Here is a 20699-nt window from a genome sequence, read left to right as displayed (position 1 = left end):
TAGAAAACAACAAAAAGAATTTTGACATTTACAAGTACATATTTCAAAGTAATGTTGGCCATATTTACTTTGGACAATAGGAAAGCACTATTATTTCATTCTTTTCTCAATTCTTACTCTAGACAGTTTCTGTAAGTTGTGAGTATCATATTAGGAACCCTGATGTTTACTTTATGTTAAGGCTATCATGAACAAACTATTTTGATCAGTTACATAACAAAGAATAGTTGTAAAGATGGTGTCTCCTTGTTTTGAAGAATTTTATGAAGAAATATGGATGTGTGTATCAGTTATTTTTCTGTTGGGTAATAAAATGCCATGACCAAGGCAACTTACATAAAGTATATTTTGGCCCCTAGTTCCAGAAGAATAAGAGTGCATCCTGAGAGTTAATGTCTTCAAATGTAAGCACAAAGTAGAAAGAGAAACCTGAAGTGCCAGGTTCCAACAAGGCTGCATCATCTAAACCTCCCCAAACAGCTCCACAAGCTGGGAACCAAGGGTTCAAATATCAGAGTCTATGGGGATGTTTCTCATTCAAATCACAACAATATTTGGGTAGTTTGGTTTGTTAATATACTTAGTTCATGGAGCTAGAGAGATGGCTCAGTGGGTATGAGCACTGACTGCTCTTCCAGGGGACCTGGTTCAACTCCCAGCACCCACATGGTAGCTAACAACCATCAATAACTCTAATTTCAGGGGATTTCTTCTGGCCTCTATGGGCGTGCGCGCGCGCGCGCGCGCACACACACACAGCACACAGCTACACATGTTGGCAAGACACCTGCACATATAAAAATTTTAAAAATATCAAAAATTCTTTAAATAAAAAAATAAGAATAAATAAACTTAGTTTACTTCTTTTCCATTTGTAGGGAAGTTAAGTTGGGTATACAACACATATTTGGTTGATCAGGAACTACATGTATGAATGTATGTATCAGCATCTTCTGGCATAAATGGCATGATTGATAGTTATCATATGCTTTACAAATGACAAGTTTTGCTTGTCAGTAATACCCTTTACAAATGTAGGTAACAGGCACCTTCTTTGTCTGGTCATGGCTGGGGAATCTCTCCAGAGAAAACACACACACACACACACACACACACACACACACACACACACACAACTGTGTTAAAGATAAAATCCTGTTTTATTAACCTAAAATCCTGTTTCAACCTAAGGCTGAAAAATGAAAAGAAATATGACTGAAAGCAATTTATAAAAATGGGAGGAAAAACTGTCCCCTTAGAGCATTGGTTCTCAACCTGTGGGTCATGACCCTTCTAGGGGTTGAATGACCCTTTCACTGGTGTGGCCTAAGGCCATCAGAAAACACAGATATTACATTACAGTTCATAACAACAAATTTGCAGTTATGAAGTAGCAATGAAAATAAATGTATGTTTGGGGGTTACCACTGACATAGACCAAAAACCCCTCCATCCATGCAGCTGTTCACAGACTTGCCAGTGAACTTGTCTGCTTTCTAACTTCAAGCTCAGAAAGTGTTGCTCCCTTTCCCTCCTCTTTCTAGATCCTTCCTCACAGTTGCGCAGACAACATTCTTAGCTGCCTTATTATTCTCTCCAATAAATCATCATCAGATTCCCTTCTGTGCTCCTTCTGAATCCTTTTATCTACAAGGCCAGGACCCTACAAAAAGACCTTTGCATCCTACAGTAACCTGATTAGAGAAACTGCTGTTATTATAATTTATTTAGTGGGCGTCCCACCTCAGCACTTTAACTAATTAGACTCATCAGTTTAATTAGGTATCTATTACTGTGAACAAATTACTCCAAAATGTAATGGCTTAAAACAATAGTAAGCTTTGTTGGTTTTGATAGTTTTTTTAATGAGTTAGGATCAAGTTAATTAGTAGTTTGAGTCTGGGGTCTCCCATGAAAAAACATAATTGGGGTTTTGCAAGGGGCCACAAACAAAATGCCATGTTGTATGTGGTTACCTGACACTTCCCAAGGACTCTTGGTCTGTTTTTGTTAGCTACTCATTTTGTCTGTCAAGTTGGTGTTGACTGTTGGCAGGAGTCTTCAGTACGTCTCCACATGGGCCTCTCCAGGGTTTTTAAATGTTTCCATGGTTTGCTAATTAACTCTCCACAGCATGAGCTATCCAGAATCCCTGTGGGAAGGGAGAGTGTCTCTGTGACTTAGCCTTGAAGTCACCTACTTACAGTCCTACATACCAGGGTGCTCTACCAGTTACATGGTTCAGTTCTGATGTAGTGACTCTGTTCGTAGACCATCAAAGCTGTGTCTACCTGGAGACAAGGATCACTGGAGCCATTGTGGAGACAAGCTGCCACAAAAATCTTAGATGAGTTTTAGGAAAATGAAGAGACATAAATCCATGATAAACTGTAGTTATGGATGTTTTTAAGTGGATATCTTGTGCTAGTTTTTAAGCAAATGTTAGAAGCAGAAACCATGGTGTTTTTTTTTCCAGATTATTTAGAACATGTGACAATATACATGAATGTGATTATGCTAATGAAAATATAAACTTGGATTCTCATATTAGCCCAGTGAAACTAGCCCAAACAAAAATAAACAAAGAGAAATCGTGGAACAGTAGCAATAGTAAGCAGAAACTTCAATATTCTACAAATAAATTGAAAGCAAGTGATGCTTTTTCTGCTTCTGAAATTGGAGAAAACATATTCAAAGTACCATCCTTTTCCATTGCATCTCAGCCTCATGACATTCAAGGTAATTTCTTATTCAGTTGCTTTTTGTGAAAATACAAACTAATTTGCATTTATTAGCATAATGGAGAATACAAAACAGAGTAAGTTCTCTCTCCATGTGGAATTGATGCATTTATTATGTTGCATTATTTTGTAGCTGTATCTTTTTATTTTAACTTCTCAGTAAAATGTTATGCAAAATTTATTGGAGCTGTTTTATGGAAATGGTTAAAAATATCCATATAAATATGTAGTATCTTTTGTTTTTAGGTATAACCCCAAATGGCTTGGGTTCCTTGAAGGCTGTCACAGAAATCCGTATCCTTCATTTTTATGAAATTATATATTTAAAATGTTTTGTTTCATTCAACTCCTGTGTGTTTATTTTAGTTAGCATAGAAAAAGATGGAAAAGTAAATCTTTTGGGTCATGTTAAGAGATACATTGTGTGATAGTCAGTGCTACTTCAAGTGTGGTCTGCAGGCTGGTCCAGTTCAAGAATTGTTTCAGTCTGAGAATTTAAACACAGAAATTTACTTACGTATAAAAAATTTCTTTTGGTGGAATAAGAATAGAGATATTGGATTAAATCAAATAGGAGAACTCAAAGCAAATGGGACATTTTGTGGATTTGAGGACATTTTTACTGTTTTAGAAGGAACTTAATTTGAGGGTTATGAATGGCCTGGGTGGTGGTGGTGCACACCTTTAATACCAGCATTAGGGAGGCAGAGCCAGGTGGATCTCTGTGAGTTCAAGGCCAACCTGGTCTACAGAAGGAGATCCAGGACAGGCACCAAAACTACATGGATTAACCTGTCTCGAAAAACCAAAAAAAAAAAAAAAAAAAGAAAGAAATGAATAGTCAAATTTGCATGTTTGAGTATTTCTGATGTAAATACTTGAGTGTATTCAGAATATTCTGGTGGTAATATCCCTTTTACATCTGAAATTTCAGATACTGAGCAGTGTCTTGGTTGCTTTTCTATTGCTGTGATAAAACACCATGACCAAAACAGTTTATAAAAGAAAGCGTTTAATTGGGCTTCCAGCTTCAGAGGGCTAAGAGTCCATCATGGCAAGGCAGAGTGGCAAAAAGCAGCAGGCATGTTAGTTGAAGCATCTGAGAGCTCACATCTGGATCAGCATGTGGAAGGCAGAGAGAGAGAGCCTGAGAATGGCCAAAGCCCACTCCCAGTGACACATCGGCTCTAACAAGGCCACACCATCTAATCCTTCCTAAACAGTTCCACAAACAGGGAACAGATCTCAGAATCCAGTAAAAGCTGGATTGGCACAGCAGCCTGTCATGGAACTAGAGAGGTGGAGACAGAATCACCAGAGCAAGCTGACTGGCTAGAATAGCCTGGAACAGCAAGCTCTAGTTTTAGCAAGAGAGCCTGCCTCAATGTATGAAGTAGAGAGCTAAGAAAAAAACACCTGAGGTCAACTTCTGGGGTGCCACATTGTGGTGGTTTGAAAGAAAATGGCCCCCAAAGGGAGTGTCACAAGTAGAAGGTGTGGCTTTATTGAAAGAAGTGTGTCACTGTGGGGATGGGCTTTGAGGTCCCCCATGTCAAGCTACACCCAGTGTCACAGATCACTTCCTGTTGCCTGTGGAACAAGATGTAAGGACTCTCAGCTCCAGTACCATGTCTGCCTACATGCCGCCATGTCGCACCATGATGGTAATGGACAGAACCTCTGAAAATGTAAGCCACCCAATTAAATGTTTTTCCTTTATAAGAGTTGCCATGGCCATGGTGTCTCTTCACAGCAATAGAAACCCTAACTAAGACAAACGTATGTATTTGCACCAGTAGAAAGGGAACATAAACAGTTTAGTAGTAGGCAATTAACTATTGTCTAGTTAGACCTAAATATCCCATCTCTGAGGACTAGCTTTCATAGTACCAGAAAGTACATGCAAGCTTCCAAAAGAGGGAGCAACCAACTGACCAGCTATGATGTCTATGAACCACATCAATAACCAGCATGGTACAATAATCATAAGGGTGCAGTAATGGCTCATGTACCTTGGTGGTACCCAACAGCTCTCTAATTGGACTGAAGACCTACTCAATAAGAGGGAGACCATGCTGGTACTGGAAATTTAGCTCCCAGCTCAGTGTGAGTGAAGTCATGGATCTCCGAGAAGAACCTGCAACCATCACTTTACCAAACCAGCATGGTCCCTGAGACTCAAAGAGTATTGCAGAACAGGAGGCATTAAAATTGTAAGAGCCAGAGGACCAGGGAGTTCCTGTGTGAGTGTGACTCCTAGTAACATTGGAAACTATACTCATGAAGTTTGGGGAACATGACCACCCAAACATGAGCTGAACAAGGATGGCACCAATGGACATGGCAAAGTGGGTGGGGAAAAGTCCAGGAAACCTCAACCCTACTCAAAGAACTATAGGCAACTGAGGAAAGCTGGGAGTGGGAGAGGTGGTCTCTCCCCTTGGTTGTTCAGTGCCAAAACATACATATAAATAACATTATACAGACCGAGAAGGTTATATTTAGAAAAATATATTATGTTCTATTATGTTATGTTCTATTCTATTCTAGTATATATGCATGCATATATGCATACAATAACATTGAAAAAGAGGCCAGGAATTTGAAGGGGGACAGGGAGGGATATATGAGAGGGTTTAAAGGGAGAAATGTAATTATATCTCAAAAATATAATTAAAATATTGTTTGGTTATTGAAGCATAAATCTAATTATGCTTTTTTTTTAAGATTTATTTATTTATTATGTGTACAGTGTTCTGTCTGCATATACACCTGCAGGTCAGAAGAGGGCACCTTTATGGATGGTTGTGAGCCACCATGTGGTTGCTGGGAATTGAACTCATGACCTCTGGAAGAACAGCCAGTGCTCTTAACCTCTGAGCCATCTCTCCAGCCCCTAATTAATCCTATTAATAAAAAAATCAGGAGTCAGATATCAGAGTAAAAATCAGAGAGAGATCAGAGAAGCAGGGGAGCAGCCACAGTCACTTCCTACCTTTCCGATTCCTCCCACCAAAAGGGTTGAGATCCTCTCCCAGCCCTGCCTTACCACTTTCTATCTCCTCTCGCTACAGTCCTCCAAACCTCTATGGTCAGCTAGTGACTAGCTCCACCCTCTGACTCCAGGCAAGCTTTATTTGTCAGAACACAATCAAAATATCACACAACAGGTTATCTGTATGATGGGATGTTCTTCTTTTGTTAGAAAAATTTTCATAATTTAATACTAGCCTTTGAAAAGTTTTCAAGATTTTTCATGTTACAGCACCCTTCAGTGTGCTGCACACTTCATTAGAGCTACAAAGGCAGATGTCTATACTTGTATCCATTGGTTTATTTTTTAACAGTTTCATATATTGTCAAATTCACTGATCTGTGCACTTTGTTATTTGAATGTGTTCAAAGTAGAAGACAAGCGTTTGTGGATTGCTTGGACACGGATCCTTGCAGGGTCTCTCTCAGTGTGCTTCTCTAACTGAGTCTTCAGGACATCATGAGTGCAGTCAGAGTGCTGTGGTACTGCCTTTCTCAGTTGTGCAGACGCCCCCAGTGTAGCAGATTACTGCAGCGGTGCTGCTGGGAGTTCACAGAACAAAAGGAAAACTTGATTCCGAGTGTTCACAGTGACGACAGATGATGCATTTAACGGTGGAGTTTGTCGTGCACTGGGAGACTGAATCTGCCTCTACTCTGAATCAAACACTCATTTTTGTGAATATAAATTGATGCAGACCTATCTAATGAGAAAAAAAACAGCATGATAGGCCACTTCTAGGCTTGTTATAAATAAATATTTTATATGGAAAAACATTCCTTGAGGGAAAATGTGGTTCTTTAAAAAGCTGATGGACTCTGACTAACTCTAAATTTTGTTTTTATTTTGTCACATAATTAAAATGTATATTTTAAAGTTTTTATTTTCACTTGAGTGTGTGTGCTTGTCTGTATATATTATGACAGTATTATGACATGCTGAAAGTCAAATGAAGATTTAGAAATTAACCATGTGGTTTAGTAAGTGCAAACCTACATTAAGTTAGGCACTGTTCTGAACTTGTGGAATATGCCAATTAAGAAGAGAGGTAGTGAGTCCTTGTTCTTGAGTTACTGCTAATCTTACAATGGAAGATGGGCTGAGGTAGATCTAAACAGTAACTGTAGAAAATGGGTCAGATGATATTTTAAAAGGTGATGAGTACCATGGGGAAAGAAAACGTAGAATAAGTAAAAGAGAGTTAAATTGAGACTGCTGGAATTGAAGACTCAAGATACAGAATTCAATAAACAGGGCAAACCTTCTTTTTTTTTTTTTTGACTTTTTTAAATTTTATTTTATAATTAATTTAATTTTTACATATCAGCCACAGATTCCCCTGTCATCCCTCCTCCCAACCCCTGCCTTCCCCCCCCCCAACCCACCCCCATTCCTACCTCTTCCAAGGCAAGGTCTCCCCTGGGGTTTCAGCTCAGCCTAATATATTCAGTTGAGGCAGGCCCAAGCCCCTTCTCCCTACACCAAGGGTGAGCAAAGTGTCTCAGTATAGGCCCTAGGTTCCAAAAAGCCAGCTCATGCACTAAGGACAGGTCCTGGTCCCACTGCCTGGGGGCCTCCTAAATAGTTCAAGCTAATCAACTGTCTCACTTATCCAGAGGGCCTGATCCAGTTCCATGGGGGCTCCTCGGCTATTGGTTCATAGTTCACATGTTTCCACTAGTTTGGCTATTTGTCCCTGTGCTTTTTCCAGTCATGGAATATTGAGACCGTGATTGGTTGACTTTTTAAAGCAGTCATTCTGTCTGTTATATAGATGGTTGGTTTTAAAAAAGTAAAAAGAAAAGAGTCCAACTAAAAAAAAAATCAAGATAATAACCTAAGTGAATTATGCTAATGGGTGCAGCTGACTAGAGTGGGTGGAGAATGATTAGATGCCAACCACCTATTATAAAACTCAACTTCCTTAGTCATGATGGTAACAAAATGTAATATTAGGTTCAATTAAGAAGAAAAAGCAAATTTCCTAGTGGCCTCACAAATTTCAACTTCTACCATCAGTGGAGGAATGGTCCCCTTACTCCACATCCTCATCATAATGAGATGTCTCTTGCTTTGTTGACCTTAACCATTCTGACATATCTAAGATGGAATCTCATCTTATTGCCTGTGCTAACACGGTTCTGTTCAGAAAGTCTTTTTTTTTTTTTTTTGGGTTTTTTTTTTTTTTTTTTTTTGGTTTTTCGAGACAGGGTTTCTCTGTGTAGCTTTGCGCCTTTCCTGGAACTCACTTGGTAGTCCAGGCTGGCCTCGAACTCACAGAGATCCGCCTGGCTCTGCCTCCCGAGTGCTGGGATTAAAGGCGTGCGCCACCACCGCCCGGCCGCTGTTCAGAAAATCTTTTTCTGTGCAAACCTTCTTAAGATGTGAGACGCGAGCAATAAGATGGAAGAACAAAGGAGACTTGAGAGGAGAATGAGGCATAAAGGCAGAGAAGAGATGTCATGGCAGGTCCGTGGCTGACGTTCTGACTAGTAGAGCCCATTATAACTAGAGGAGAAGAGTTTGAGGGTAAAAGAACAGATCTGAAATCAGAGCAATAAAGGCTGGTGGAAGATTGGAGGGAGAGTTGGGAGATAGGATGAAGGGCCTTGTAGCCATTTTCTTAAAGGGAAAGGGGGAAATTTAGGCAGAAAAGTCATATAATCCATTTTAAAGGTTTAAAAAGTGTTACTACAACAACCTGTGAGTATTTAAGTACATCATAAAAATAGAGTTTTTAGACAACTATGTTCTTTCAAATATATTTTAAAGTTTTTATTAATTTTCATTTGTGTGTATGGGTCTGTACCTGCTTGTCTATATATGCACTACCTGCATGAAGATGACCATGGAATCCAAAAGAGGGCAATAGATCCCCTGGAACTGGATCACAGGTGTTTGTGAGCTACATGATGTTGGTGTTAGGACAGAATTCCAGTTCTCTGCAAGAGCTGCAAGTACTCTTAACTACTGAGCCATTGTTCCTGCCCCCTAATAAATCCTAAAGGCCTCACTTGTAGGAACTCATTTTTTTTTTTTGGAGTGACTTAGATCTAGTAATAAATTTTCATATGGCGCTAATAAATGTAGTTGACCAATTGCAACTTCCTAAGAAGAGTGCCGTTAATATTCCTAAATCTGGCAATAGAGTCTCACTTTAGAGAATGGGGTGATTTACTATCCTATTAATATTTTTAAACTTTCTAACAGGGGAAGTATAATCCAAGTTCATTTTACTGAGCAAATATGCTGATAATTAAACAACACAAATAATATTAAAAAATGCAGAGATTCAAGATTAACTGACCAGAAACACTTCTATTAATGAAATGAATCAGTCAAAATCAGTTAATAAGTGGAAAATTTGAAAATTAAAGACAATATAAAAATGTCTTAGTCAAGACAAGTAAGAAAAACAGACTAAAAATAGCTCTTAGGCATGTCTCTATATATTCAGATCTCCTTCATCATATTTAACTCACAAGTTATATTCCTTATGTAACCTTTTGTTTTCCCACAGGGATTTTAATCAGTTATTTTTAGAATAAGGAATGTGGAAGCAGAGTAGAATTATTTCCATTATCTTTTTTTATTTAAAAAAATCGTATTTTATTTGTATGTGTGTTTTGCCTGCATGTGTGTATGTTGTACCACATGTATACCTGATGCCTGACAATGTCAGGAGAAGGCATCAGATTCTGTGTACCTTGTATGAGCCACCATGTAGGTGCTAGGATTCAAACCCAGGTTCTCTGCAAGAACAAGTGTTCTTAACTGCCTGGTCATCCCTCCAGCTCCCTTCCATTAAATCTTAGATGCTAAAATAGCAAATGTTACAACCTTATCATTGGATACTGTAAGAGTCAATAGAATTAAAACTGAATTTTTAAATTAAAAGTAGACATTTTTTTTTAAATTCTGAAACATTTAACTCCTTAATGTTATTCTAAGCGGCAAAATTTAGAAGTATATTCAAAGAATTTCCTTACTTCAACTACATACAATCCAAAGCCTTTGATGATGTAAGTATCTTATAATTATTTACTTACCTTTCTTTTCTCAATAACTGTGGCTCTCTGAGGAGAGTGAATTGTCACTACCACATTTAATTAATAGTGCATTTTAGGAGATTAGAGAATACTTGTTAAATGAGTGCATTCGAGTCACATAGGTGGATTGGCTTGTATTTATTAAATTTATAAGAATTTCTCTTAAGGGTAAAGGATAATTTTCTCTTAGGTCAAGCATTCATTTTGACAAAATAGTATGATATGACAAAATGTGTTGTTACTCAGGTTGAAATGTCTAGAGCAGGACTGCACATAGGAATTATAGAGGTAAACACATTTGAAGCTATATTCCTAATCTTAAAGTACATTTTCTAGAAAATTGAGAATGTATGTAAAAATTCTATATATTAATAATCAGTTCACTTTTTATCTCTTAGCTTCTTTACACAGATAGGAATTTTGTGATTTGTGCCCCCACTGGTTCTGGGAAAACTGTAGTGTTTGAACTTGCGATAACAAGATTGTTAATGGAAGTACCATTGCCATGGCTCAACATGAAAATTGTTTACAGTAAGTATATATTGTAAAAATGTTGATTAAGTATAGTCAGAGAGTGAAGCAGACATGAAGTCAATTCAGAGCATAGATTATTACTTGGTAGCTTGGTAGCTCATACATTAAAATATTAATTTATTTAGTTGTGATGCTGTGACTGAACCTATAGACAAGTACTATGCCACCGAGCACTGCTAACCTACAGTCTCCTGTTTCTGCTTATGTGTGTATGTGGTGCCAGACACTGAGCTCAGGGAGGGCCTTGCAAACACTAGGTGAGAGCTCCACCACTTAGCTGTAACCCTAGCCCTCTGGGCAGTTTAATAAAGACATGCCACAATAATTGGTTTCATCTGTTACATTAAGTTTGAAACACTTTTCCCAGAGTTGTAAATAGAAAATAATATATTTGAATTAAGGATTTGAACTTTACATTAAAAAAAGAGGACAGTCAAAATGAACAAATAATCATATATTTTACAGTTCTAGAATTTTACATAGAAACATCTGTTCTCATTTTTTTGGGATGTGTATTTCATAAAATTCCATGAAGTACTGTATGTACACAGTTTAAAAGAAATGACTAATCACAAAAGACTTCTTATGAAAAATCAATAATCTCTTGTTCCGTCTCTCCCCATGTTTAGATTCCCTGAGCAATCACTTGTGTTTCAGTTTTTAGTTCTTCCTGGTGACCACTTTAATAGCTCACTATGTTTGTGTTTTTAGCTTTCACTTTATCAGTGTTACACAGCAATAAGCATCTGTTTTTAGACTAATTTTATTAACTAGACCTTGAGAAAACAATTTTAAAATTACACTGGTGTTTAAAATAAATATATTATTTTAGTGGCACCAATAAAAGCCCTTTGTAGTCAACGGTTTGAAGATTGGAAAGAAAAATTTGGACCAATAGGCTTGAGTTGTAAAGAACTTACTGGAGATACAGTAATGGATGACCTATTTGAGATTCAACATGCCAATATAATTATGACAACTCCAGTAAGTATTATTTATGTTCCTTATTTACTTGAGAATATTTATCTTCATTAAGAGAGATCGTTAGAAAAATACAAAGTACAGGCATGTATTTGCAATGTAAACTAATTACCATAAAAGTACTATTATTCAGGATATGGAGAGAATATCCATAGATAAAAAAGTGGAAGAGCAATTATCACACATATGAACAGTGAGTAAAACAAACCACTTTGTAACTGTGGACAATCTATAACCATGTTCCCCTTATAGTCGTTTGTCCAAGCGTGTATTATAGAAGTGATGCCTTGATAGGGCTTAGAGTATGTAGTCAGTGGGCTAGAGAGGTGGCCCAGTGGTTAAGAGCCTGGGCTACTCTTGTGGAGGGCCTGAGCTTGATTCCCAGCCCCCAGTCTCAAGAGAAGTGATGTCCTTCTCTGGTCTTCATGGGTACTGCGTGTAGACGTTGCACAGACACAAGTGCAAGCAGAACGTCCACACACATCAGACCTGAAGAGTGTGATTAGATTTTGACTTGTGATTATTTCAAAGATTGAAGACCGTGTGTTTCAGGACTCTTAAAATCATTTAAGTAACTTTTAATCCTCAGCTCTTTGGGGAGATTTTAAAGAATCAACTGAAATGTTGCCCTTGTTTGTAATAGGTCTGATAAAGTTTATCAGTATCTTAAACAATGCGTGTGATTCCTTATTAGAATAAACCACTTGCATTTTTTCCTGTAGGAAAAGTGGGACACCATGACTAGGAAGTGGAGAGACAACTCTTTAGTCCAGCTGGTTCGACTGTTTCTCATTGATGAGGTAGTGAACGCATTCACCTTCAGAGACAGACACAAAATGATGTTTAAAATGGATGGAAAGCAATGACATTTTAAGTAAAATAATGTTTTTAGTCTTTCAAATTGGAAAATGCTTATTTTTCTAAGTAAAAATATTATTGTTGTATATTTTAATTGATTAAATAGATCTTTTCTTTTATACCTAATGGTTCTCTCTTGATTTATTACCTAGGTGCATATTATAAAAGATGAAAACCGTGGTCCAACTCTTGAAGTTGTAGTTAGCAGAATGAAAACTGTACAGTCTTTATCCAGGGCCTTAAAAAATGCCAGCCCTGTTCCTATGAGATTTGTAGCTGTATCTGCAACAATTCCCAATACTGAAGATGTAAGTCACAATCTTCACTTGCTTAATTTTTTATTATTTATGGACTATTTAGTCCAGATCTCAGAGAAGAAGGCATTTTCTGTCAGTCACTTAATAAATTTAGTGTATGTAGAAAGTTAGTGCCAGATTTCTGCTATTTGCTTTTATCTAAAATTCATAGTTTTCACTTATTTCAGACACTTTGTTACTTGGCTAGTAATGTGTCATGATCATTGGATGAGCTGACTCTTATTTATTGGTTTTTTGAGACAGAGTTTCTCTATGTAACTGCTCTGGCTGTCCTGTAACTCATTCTGTAGACCAGGCTGGCCTTGGATTCATGGAGCTCTGCCTGCCTCTGCCTCCCCAGTGCTATGTCTAAAGGTGTACCACCACTAGCTAGATGAGCTGACTCTTAATTGTATCAGTGTGGTGGAGAAAAAAAAAAACAAAACAGTGGCTGGGGTGACCACCCACTTTCCCTCAGTTCTATGTGCCTGTATTGTGGTAAGCACTAGCGACTATTTCTAAAATGCAGATATGTGGACTTGTCCTTAATATAACCATAAGGGTGATTTCATGGTTATTGGGGCATGAATGTATAGGCCGACAGTTGTTTGGAGTATTATACTTTCTATAATAATATATGACTTTTTCTTTAATTCCTAAGCAAACTTCTTTTTCTTTTATTTTATTATCCGATTATGGGTGTTTTGTCTGCATATATGTTTGTACATGCTTGGTGCTCTTGGAGGTCAGAAGGTGCTGGATCATATAGAATTAAAGTTACACCAGGTGGTGGTAGTACATGCCTTTAATCCCAGCACTCGGGAGGCAGAGGCAGGTGGATCTGTGAGTTCCAAGCCAGCCTGGTCCACAGAGTGAGTTCTAGGACAGCTAGGGCTGTTACAATGAGAAACCTGTCTCAGAAAAAAAAAATGAGAACTGGAGTTACAGATGCTTGTGAGTTGTCATGTGGGTACTGGGAATTGAACTTAGGTCCTTCAGAAGAGCAACCAGTGCTCTTAACCTGTGAGCCATCTCTGTAGCCCCTAAGCAAACTTCTTAAAAACAAGTATATAGTCTTATTCTTTCTCACTCCTGTTTACTTGTCAGCCTGTTTATTTGTTTTTTGGTACTACTTAGAAATTATTTTTGTACATAGTTGCTATATTGTCTGTTTCAATAGCAAATTTTGTTTTTATCTCTAAATTTCTTCTAAAAATTACAAATGGTTTGTTCATGTTCAAGAACAATATAGAATTTTTACTCTTTAAACATGTAGACAGGGTATAGATGGCAAAAATTCCTGTGCACAGAGATAAGCACTGGAGAAGCTAGGAAAAGTTAAGCACACAGGTTCTCTTCAAAGGAATGAGCTGCTTAGCTGTTTCTCCAGGAATGCTTTAGAAGAATGGAGTTTATAACCTGGTGGTCCTTTGTTATCTGTTGAGCCAGGTTCTGCCCATATTCCCCAGGATTTGTTTTGCTTATCCCAGGCCCTTTCCCCCTAAATCTTGAGCATTACTTCTAGGCCATAAAACTCATTCTTATTGAAAAGTTTCTGTACCTCGATATTAAGCCTCTCCACTGATGCAGTAAATCAAGTCAGGCCAAATTAATAAGTCCAGGTTTAGTCTGAGCAAAACATTCCCGGGCAGTCCTGGGGAAGAGGAGAAGCCAGGAGGGGAACCACTAGGGGAAGGCTGTAGGGCAGACCTTAAATGCCCTCTGCGAGAGGAGCTGCTGCTTGGTGGGCTTTCTTTGGATGAGGTCTGGAGAGGGCAGCTCCAGAGAGAAGGGGCAGTGAGACGGGGATGGGACAGGAGTGCAGAGCTCCCAGACCTGATGAAGGGCTACTTTGGATAAATTTTGTAGTGATTGGGGATCAGACTTAACCCATAAGCAACGGTTCCCAAGCCTTTTCCAGACCTGAGGTCAAAAGTGCAGTGCGTCGGTTGGGCTTTTGGGCTGTGTAGAGGAAGATCCAAGACCTGGATGTCCCAGCATCCCAGGCATCCAGGGAAGATCGAATTGAGTGGGAAGGTGGGATGCCCCAGGCGCAGCCACGTCTTGGCAAGGGTACCCCAAAATTGGGAGGAGGAGCGTCCTGGACCTCTAAAGGCAGCGACTTGGAAGGGGCAACTCTCCAGGCTGAGAGCCGATGTAGTCTGGCAGAGAGATGCATAAGTAGTGGAGTGGTTTTCCCACGTGGCCAGGGGCCAGTGCACCAGATGAAAAGTTTCTGTACCTCGACATTAAACCTCTCTGCCAATGCAGTAAATCAGATCAGACCAAATTAAGAAGTCCAGCTTTTATCAGAGCTGGGATTACAGGCCTGCAGCACCAGACCTAACCAGACTCACCCTTTTCTAACAACCCACTCTCGAGAGACTTACTCTGTAAGGCCAGGGTTACTCTCCTCCAGGGGCAGCGTCCTCCATGACATACTCACCTTGCACTAGACTCTGTTCTTTAAAGATTCCCTCTCTGCGTTGTTGCTACACTGGGACCAGGTTCTAGCATATAAACCTTGGGAGACCTTTACAAAGTACATCTTAGCCATAGCAGTGTGGAATCATTATACATATTTTTTGTTGTTTTACCTATAAGCATTTCCATGTTATCAAATAGTCTTGACTTTTTGTAGTTTGTTTTTATGTATTTATCTAATCTCATAATATAGTGTTATTTCCATTCCTCTGTTATAAACAGTGCTGAAGTTAATATATCTTGGAGAATATTCATACTCGTTTTCTTAGCATACTATGATAAGTAAGTGAAAGGCTAGTTTAAACCTTCAGGGGACACTGCCTTCAATAAAAGTTATATTCATTTATTTAAGAAATCATTTCTCTATTCCCTATTAGCAGCCATTTTTTGTATCCTAACATTAGATAACATAATAATGAAATTATTTTTATAGTAACAAATTTTTCTCAAATGTACATACTTATTTTAAAGATTTTTACTTCATTGACTTTTTTTTACTGAGTAAAGTATTTTAATATATTTGTCAACTACATAAAATTTTTTTAACCAAGTCAGTGATGCCCTTTTCTTTTTTCATTTTACTGGTTTATAGCAATTCTTATAAAAATACCATCACATTATCGAAACTTTCTTCAGTTGTGATAATCACTGGATCTGTGAACACTGGCTTCTTTTTGTTTTTCCTTTCCATCAATATTCCTCTAAAATAATAATCCTTATCCTTGGCCACCCACTCCTCTAGAAATGCAAATTCCTGTGTGTTCGGATCCTGTCCCATCACAGTCTTGCAACTATTTCCATATTCCTGCCTGTCCAACAAGGAACCTTTCCCTGACAAGAGCCAGTTTCATGGCAAGGCCTGAAGCCCAGTTACTAACTAGAGTAAGGAAGGATGAGGACCTCTTACCACAGACCCAGGCACTAATTAGTAATTCTAATACTGGGTCTGAATTACTACCATCTCTCAAGAGTTTATTTGGGGTCTGGAGAAATGAGTCAGAGGTCAAGAGCACTTGCTGATCTTCAGAGGACCACAGTTGACTCATAGCACTCAGGTTGGGAACCTCACTGACTCCAGCTCCAAGGGATCTGATGCTTTTTTCTGGCCCCCTCAGGAACCCACACACTCATAGCAGACACACACACACACACACACACACACACACACACACACACACACACATAAATAACGTAATTAAAATGAATTATTTTTACTAAATACTTATTAAATTATTTTTACTATTTATTTTTAACTTACTATTTATTTATTTTTAAAAAGCTTATTTGTTCTTTGGTTAGAAGACCAACATATTTTGGTTGGTAGCTCTGCTACTATGTTGCTAGTGTTTAGGGAAGTGCAAATGTTTCTGTCATTTCCAGGAATAGTTCTGAACAATAACCAGCAATGTGGTACCATGGGAACTTTGATTTTTATGACCAAATTGATTTTAATTCTAGTTTGGGCTCTAATGGGGCAATGTCAAACAAAATACTAATAACTAGTCAGAACTTTACCATGAGAAAGTGTTTATGGTCTGGAAACACTGCTATTGGTAGCATTTACTAACATATCTATAGAGCAGTGTTGGTAAAATCTGTAATGTTGAAAAAGATGCTTTGATTAAATTCTTTCAGAACCTGACTTTAACGTGGTCTAGAATTGTGTTATTTTAGCTATAGAACTGGACTAGAAAAAGAATGTAATGCACACGCGTCTGTTTTTCTCAGATCGCAGAATGGCTTTCAGATGGCGAGAGACCTGCTGTATGTCTGAAAATGGATGAGAGCCATAGACCTGTGAAACTTCAGAAAGTGGTCCTGGGTTTCCCCTGTAGTAGTAACCAAACCGAATTCAAGTTTGACTTAGCCCTCAACTATAAAGTTTACAGTGTTATACGAACATACTCGGATCAGAAGCCCACACTTGTGGTATGGATTATTAGTTGCTGGTTTGTGTGTGGTGTTCAGTTTTTAACCTGATTGATTTAGAGTTCACTAATTCATTTTCAGTTTTGTGCGACAAGGAAAGGTGTGCAGCAGGCTGCTTCTGTTCTTGTAAAAGATGCTAAATTTATTATCACAGTGGAACAGAAACTGAGGTATGTGCTCTAATTTCTTCTCGAAAGTGGGAGTATTTTTGGGGATCACTTGGGTGAAATGAGAAAGTGGCTCCTCCCTTAACCTTGGACAGGTGACTTGACAGCTTCAAGCCTAGCTTTTTTACCTGTACAATAAAAATAGCAGTGGCTTTACGGATTGAGTGAGGAAATGTAAAAGTGGAATTAAAAATGAAAGTATAGGTACAGGGAGAAGAGGCCATAAGTAGTTGTAAGTAGTTTGGAGCCCTTTGCTTGTTGGGCGTGAACACAGTGACCAAGTTGTGCAATGTCACCATAGTCAGAAGTATGACCTGACCACTAAAAACCTTATCTCCTTGCTCCCAGACTAATTCTGAAAGCAGTTTTGGAAGATGTGTGGAATTCTTATGCTATGGGAGACTCATTTGCATAGACTTTTGTCCTCTCAGGCAAACACTAACTGCTATGGGAGTGAAATACACAGGCTGTAGGCTCCCTTAGTACCAGGTCACATGTCACGTGCCTCCTGCCTGTGTGCTGCACACAGTGGAGTCCTTTGTTTCAGATAATCTTTTTCTTGAACAGAAGCGTATGCAGTATTTTAATTCCTCTTCCCATTCTCACTTCTCACCTCATTCTCTAAGGAAAGTTTCTTTCGATCTTTCCTCCCTTCCTTCCCTCCTTCTTTCCTTCCTTCCTTCCTTCCTTCCTCCCTCTCTCTCTCCCTCCCTCCCTTCCTCACTCCCTCCTTCTTTCTTTCTTTTTTTTTTTTGGTTTTCTGAGACAGGGTTTCTCTGTGTAACAGCTCTGGCTGTCCTGGAACTCACTCTGTAGACCAGACTGGCCTTGAACTCGCTGAGATCCTCCTGCCTCTGCCTCCTGAGTGCTGAGACTAAAGACGTGCGCCACCACCCACCCAGCTCCCACCACTTTTTAATCTTTATTCCTTTTTATAGTTTTGAAGTTTTTTCAGCAATGAAATGCCAGAATTAGAAGTAGTGTGACATTAGAGACAGACTTAAGTCACAGCACTCCACTGTCCACCTGTGTGCCATCGGGCACATTGTTTCTCTCAACTTCAATTTATGTCACTTTCTCTTTTCTTTCCTTTTTGCATTAATTTTTTTCAGCACTGTAGATGAAACCTAGGGCCTTGTTCATACATGCAAGCAGGCTGTCAGGAGTTATATACTCGGCCTTCCAGCTTCAATGATTTATTATTTTTTTTGAAACAGAGTCTGACTAGGTAGCCCTGGCTGCCCTCAAATTTGCAGTCTTGCCTTTGCATCCTGAGTGCTGGAATTACAGGCGTATATCACCATTCTTGGCATCAGTTAGCTTCAGCATCTTCACTAGGTCTCAGTGTGAGAATAAACTACCTTATCATAATTTGATTATCACATAAGGCAACATTTCTAAAGTTCCTGTGTGTAGACAGTTTATGTTACTAGTTACATGGCATGTCTTTTTGCCTACTGTTCATTTTGTTGTGAATCCTTAAAGAGAATTGTGACTATGAGAAAATTATACCTCATAGTTTCATATCTGCAATTAGAAAATAGAAAACAACAACATCGTTTTTCTTACATATACTTAAGAACCAAGCTTACCAACTGTCTACATCCCTGAGAGTACCCAGAATTCCTTTCCAAAGTTATCAAAGCTCTTTCAGAACTTCCTTCTCCCTTTTAACTCAGTTTTCTTTACAAAGTAAAAATGTCTTTATGAATGGACGCCAATGGCAGGGAGAAACGTACAATGCAATACAAAGTTAGGTCTGTTTTTGTTTCACTTACTAGTGATGTAGTAGTATTAAAAGTTGACACTGGGAATTGAAGTCAGGCCGTGTGTGGAAGGCAGGGCATTACTCCTGACCGCCTCCGGCCCTGCCTTCGCTTTTATTTTGCAGCGCGGACGGACACTGCTTGTGCATGCAGGCCTCCATCTTCCACGCTGTCACCAGGACGGGCTTGAAACTCCTTATTTCTTACAAGCATTCCTAGACAAATTATGGGGTAGCTTTCTAGTTCTGACTCCGTGCACACAGTAACCATGTGTGGAAAATGAGACGTTTCTTTTTTTCTAAATTTGTGCTTTAGAAGTGAGCTTAAATGTTAACAGCTAATACATTCTGAATAGGAGAGCTAGATAGTCTGTGCTATCCCTGTTGGCATGTATTTGTAAGGGCATTTCATATAGTGTGCTCTGTTTCTCTCTCTCCCTACACCCCTCCTCCCCTCCTCCCACTTCTCTGTGAGCCAGTCCCTGCCTTTAAAGACAGCTGTCAGGACTTCCACTGCTACAAGTAGCTGCCACTGCCCAGGGGAGTCCCTTACTGTTGGAAGCATGCCAGGACAGACTCATAGAAAGGACATGGGGGAAGTTTTCCTTTAATAAACCTGTCAGAGCTTGTGGTTTTCTGTTTGTTTTTTAAAGATAGCTTTTAGATAATGGCATTGTGAAGATTTCTTTATTTTTAAAATAATAAACTATTTCAGAATTTCCTGATGTTACAGGGTATAGCTTATTAATTTTATATTTAATAGGTTACAGAAGTCTGCATATTCTATAAGGGATTCAAAATTAAAAGGTAGGTTTAAAGACAATTTTCTTTTTTTGTTCTGGAAACTGAACTTGGAGCCTCAGGCATACCAAGCCAAACACTCTACCACAGTACCACATCTCCAGTCTAGAGATAACTTTTGAAGAGCATGTTTAAATATAGACAGAAGGGTCCATGCTGGTGAAGTGGTAGCACTCGTTGACAGGTGGTGTATTCCTGCTGAGGTTGTCTTGGTGTAGGTGCTGGTTAGCATCGTGCTGGGATGGATGATGAAGTAGTAACAGTGGCTGACAGGTTTTAGTGTGTGGTGTTGGTCATCATCCTGGGTAGCAATGGCTGACAGGTGGTGTATTCCTGCTGTAGATGTCTTAGTGTATGGTGTTGGTCATCATCCTGGGTAGCAATGGCTGACAGGTGGTATATTCCTGCTGTAGATGTCTTAGTGTATGGTGTTGGTTATCACCATGCTGGGATGGAGCTGTCAGATAGGAAACTGGTTGAAGGACTATTTACTTCTGGAGATCTCCCAGTTCTTTGTAAGTAAAACATATTTCTTGTGTATATTAAAGTATTTTGGAAATTTATTTTTAAGAGAAAAAAGCTTAAGTATTCTGATTCATTTCTTCTAAGAACTAAAAATGAATTGTGAATATATGTATTATATTAAAATCTTTGGCAAAGTTTAATTCTTTACCATTTCATTCAACTTAGTACAATTTGAAAAGATCTTATTAGCTACTTTATTTTTAAGGTACATTATTATTTTAGATTATAAAGTCCTCTATTCCTTTTTTAAATTTCTTAGAGGTTTTATTCCATTTACATCACTATATGTTTTATAAGAAAATGTCTTCCCAGGATAATAAAGTTCTATGGCTTGATTATTCTTCAATCTGGTAGTCACTACCAGCACTCTAGCTATGGGAGTGAACTTGCCGGCTCACCTGGTGGTGATAAAGTCTACAATGCACTACAGTGGAGGCATGTTTGAGGAGTACAGCGAGACAGACATCCTGCAGATGATTGGGAGAGCAGGCAGACCTCAGGTAAGGGACAGTAGCTTTTCTTCTGAACATTCCAA

At 38.7% G+C, this 20699-nt stretch overlaps 1 protein-coding gene across 4 annotated transcripts in view; it reads left to right on the top strand.

Annotated features, from left to right (window-relative positions):
- The window catches only part of Hfm1 (helicase for meiosis 1), an 88693-nt gene that overhangs the window by 15029 nt on the left and 52965 nt on the right, over positions 1-20699 (top strand). For all 4 annotated transcript variants that reach the window (XM_059274897.1, XM_059274895.1, XM_059274894.1 and 1 more), the window contains 12 exons: positions 2477-2739; positions 2988-3035; positions 9727-9797; positions 10223-10355; positions 11191-11342; positions 12062-12139; positions 12350-12505; positions 16706-16906; positions 16988-17076; positions 19602-19645; positions 20053-20154; positions 20519-20664. In XM_059274897.1, coding sequence (XP_059130880.1) covers positions 2477-2739; positions 2988-3035; positions 9727-9797; positions 10223-10355; positions 11191-11342; positions 12062-12139; positions 12350-12505; positions 16706-16906; positions 16988-17076; positions 19602-19645; positions 20053-20154; positions 20519-20664 — 1483 coding nt within the window. The remainder of the gene's footprint in view (positions 1-2476; positions 2740-2987; positions 3036-9726; positions 9798-10222; positions 10356-11190; positions 11343-12061; positions 12140-12349; positions 12506-16705; positions 16907-16987; positions 17077-19601; positions 19646-20052; positions 20155-20518; positions 20665-20699) is intronic.

Source organism: Peromyscus eremicus, chromosome 10 (assembly GCF_949786415.1).
Source record: "Peromyscus eremicus chromosome 10, PerEre_H2_v1, whole genome shotgun sequence".
Taxonomy (NCBI): Eukaryota; Metazoa; Chordata; class Mammalia; order Rodentia; family Cricetidae; genus Peromyscus; species Peromyscus eremicus.
This window is presented reverse-complemented; position numbering and strand designations above follow the sequence as displayed.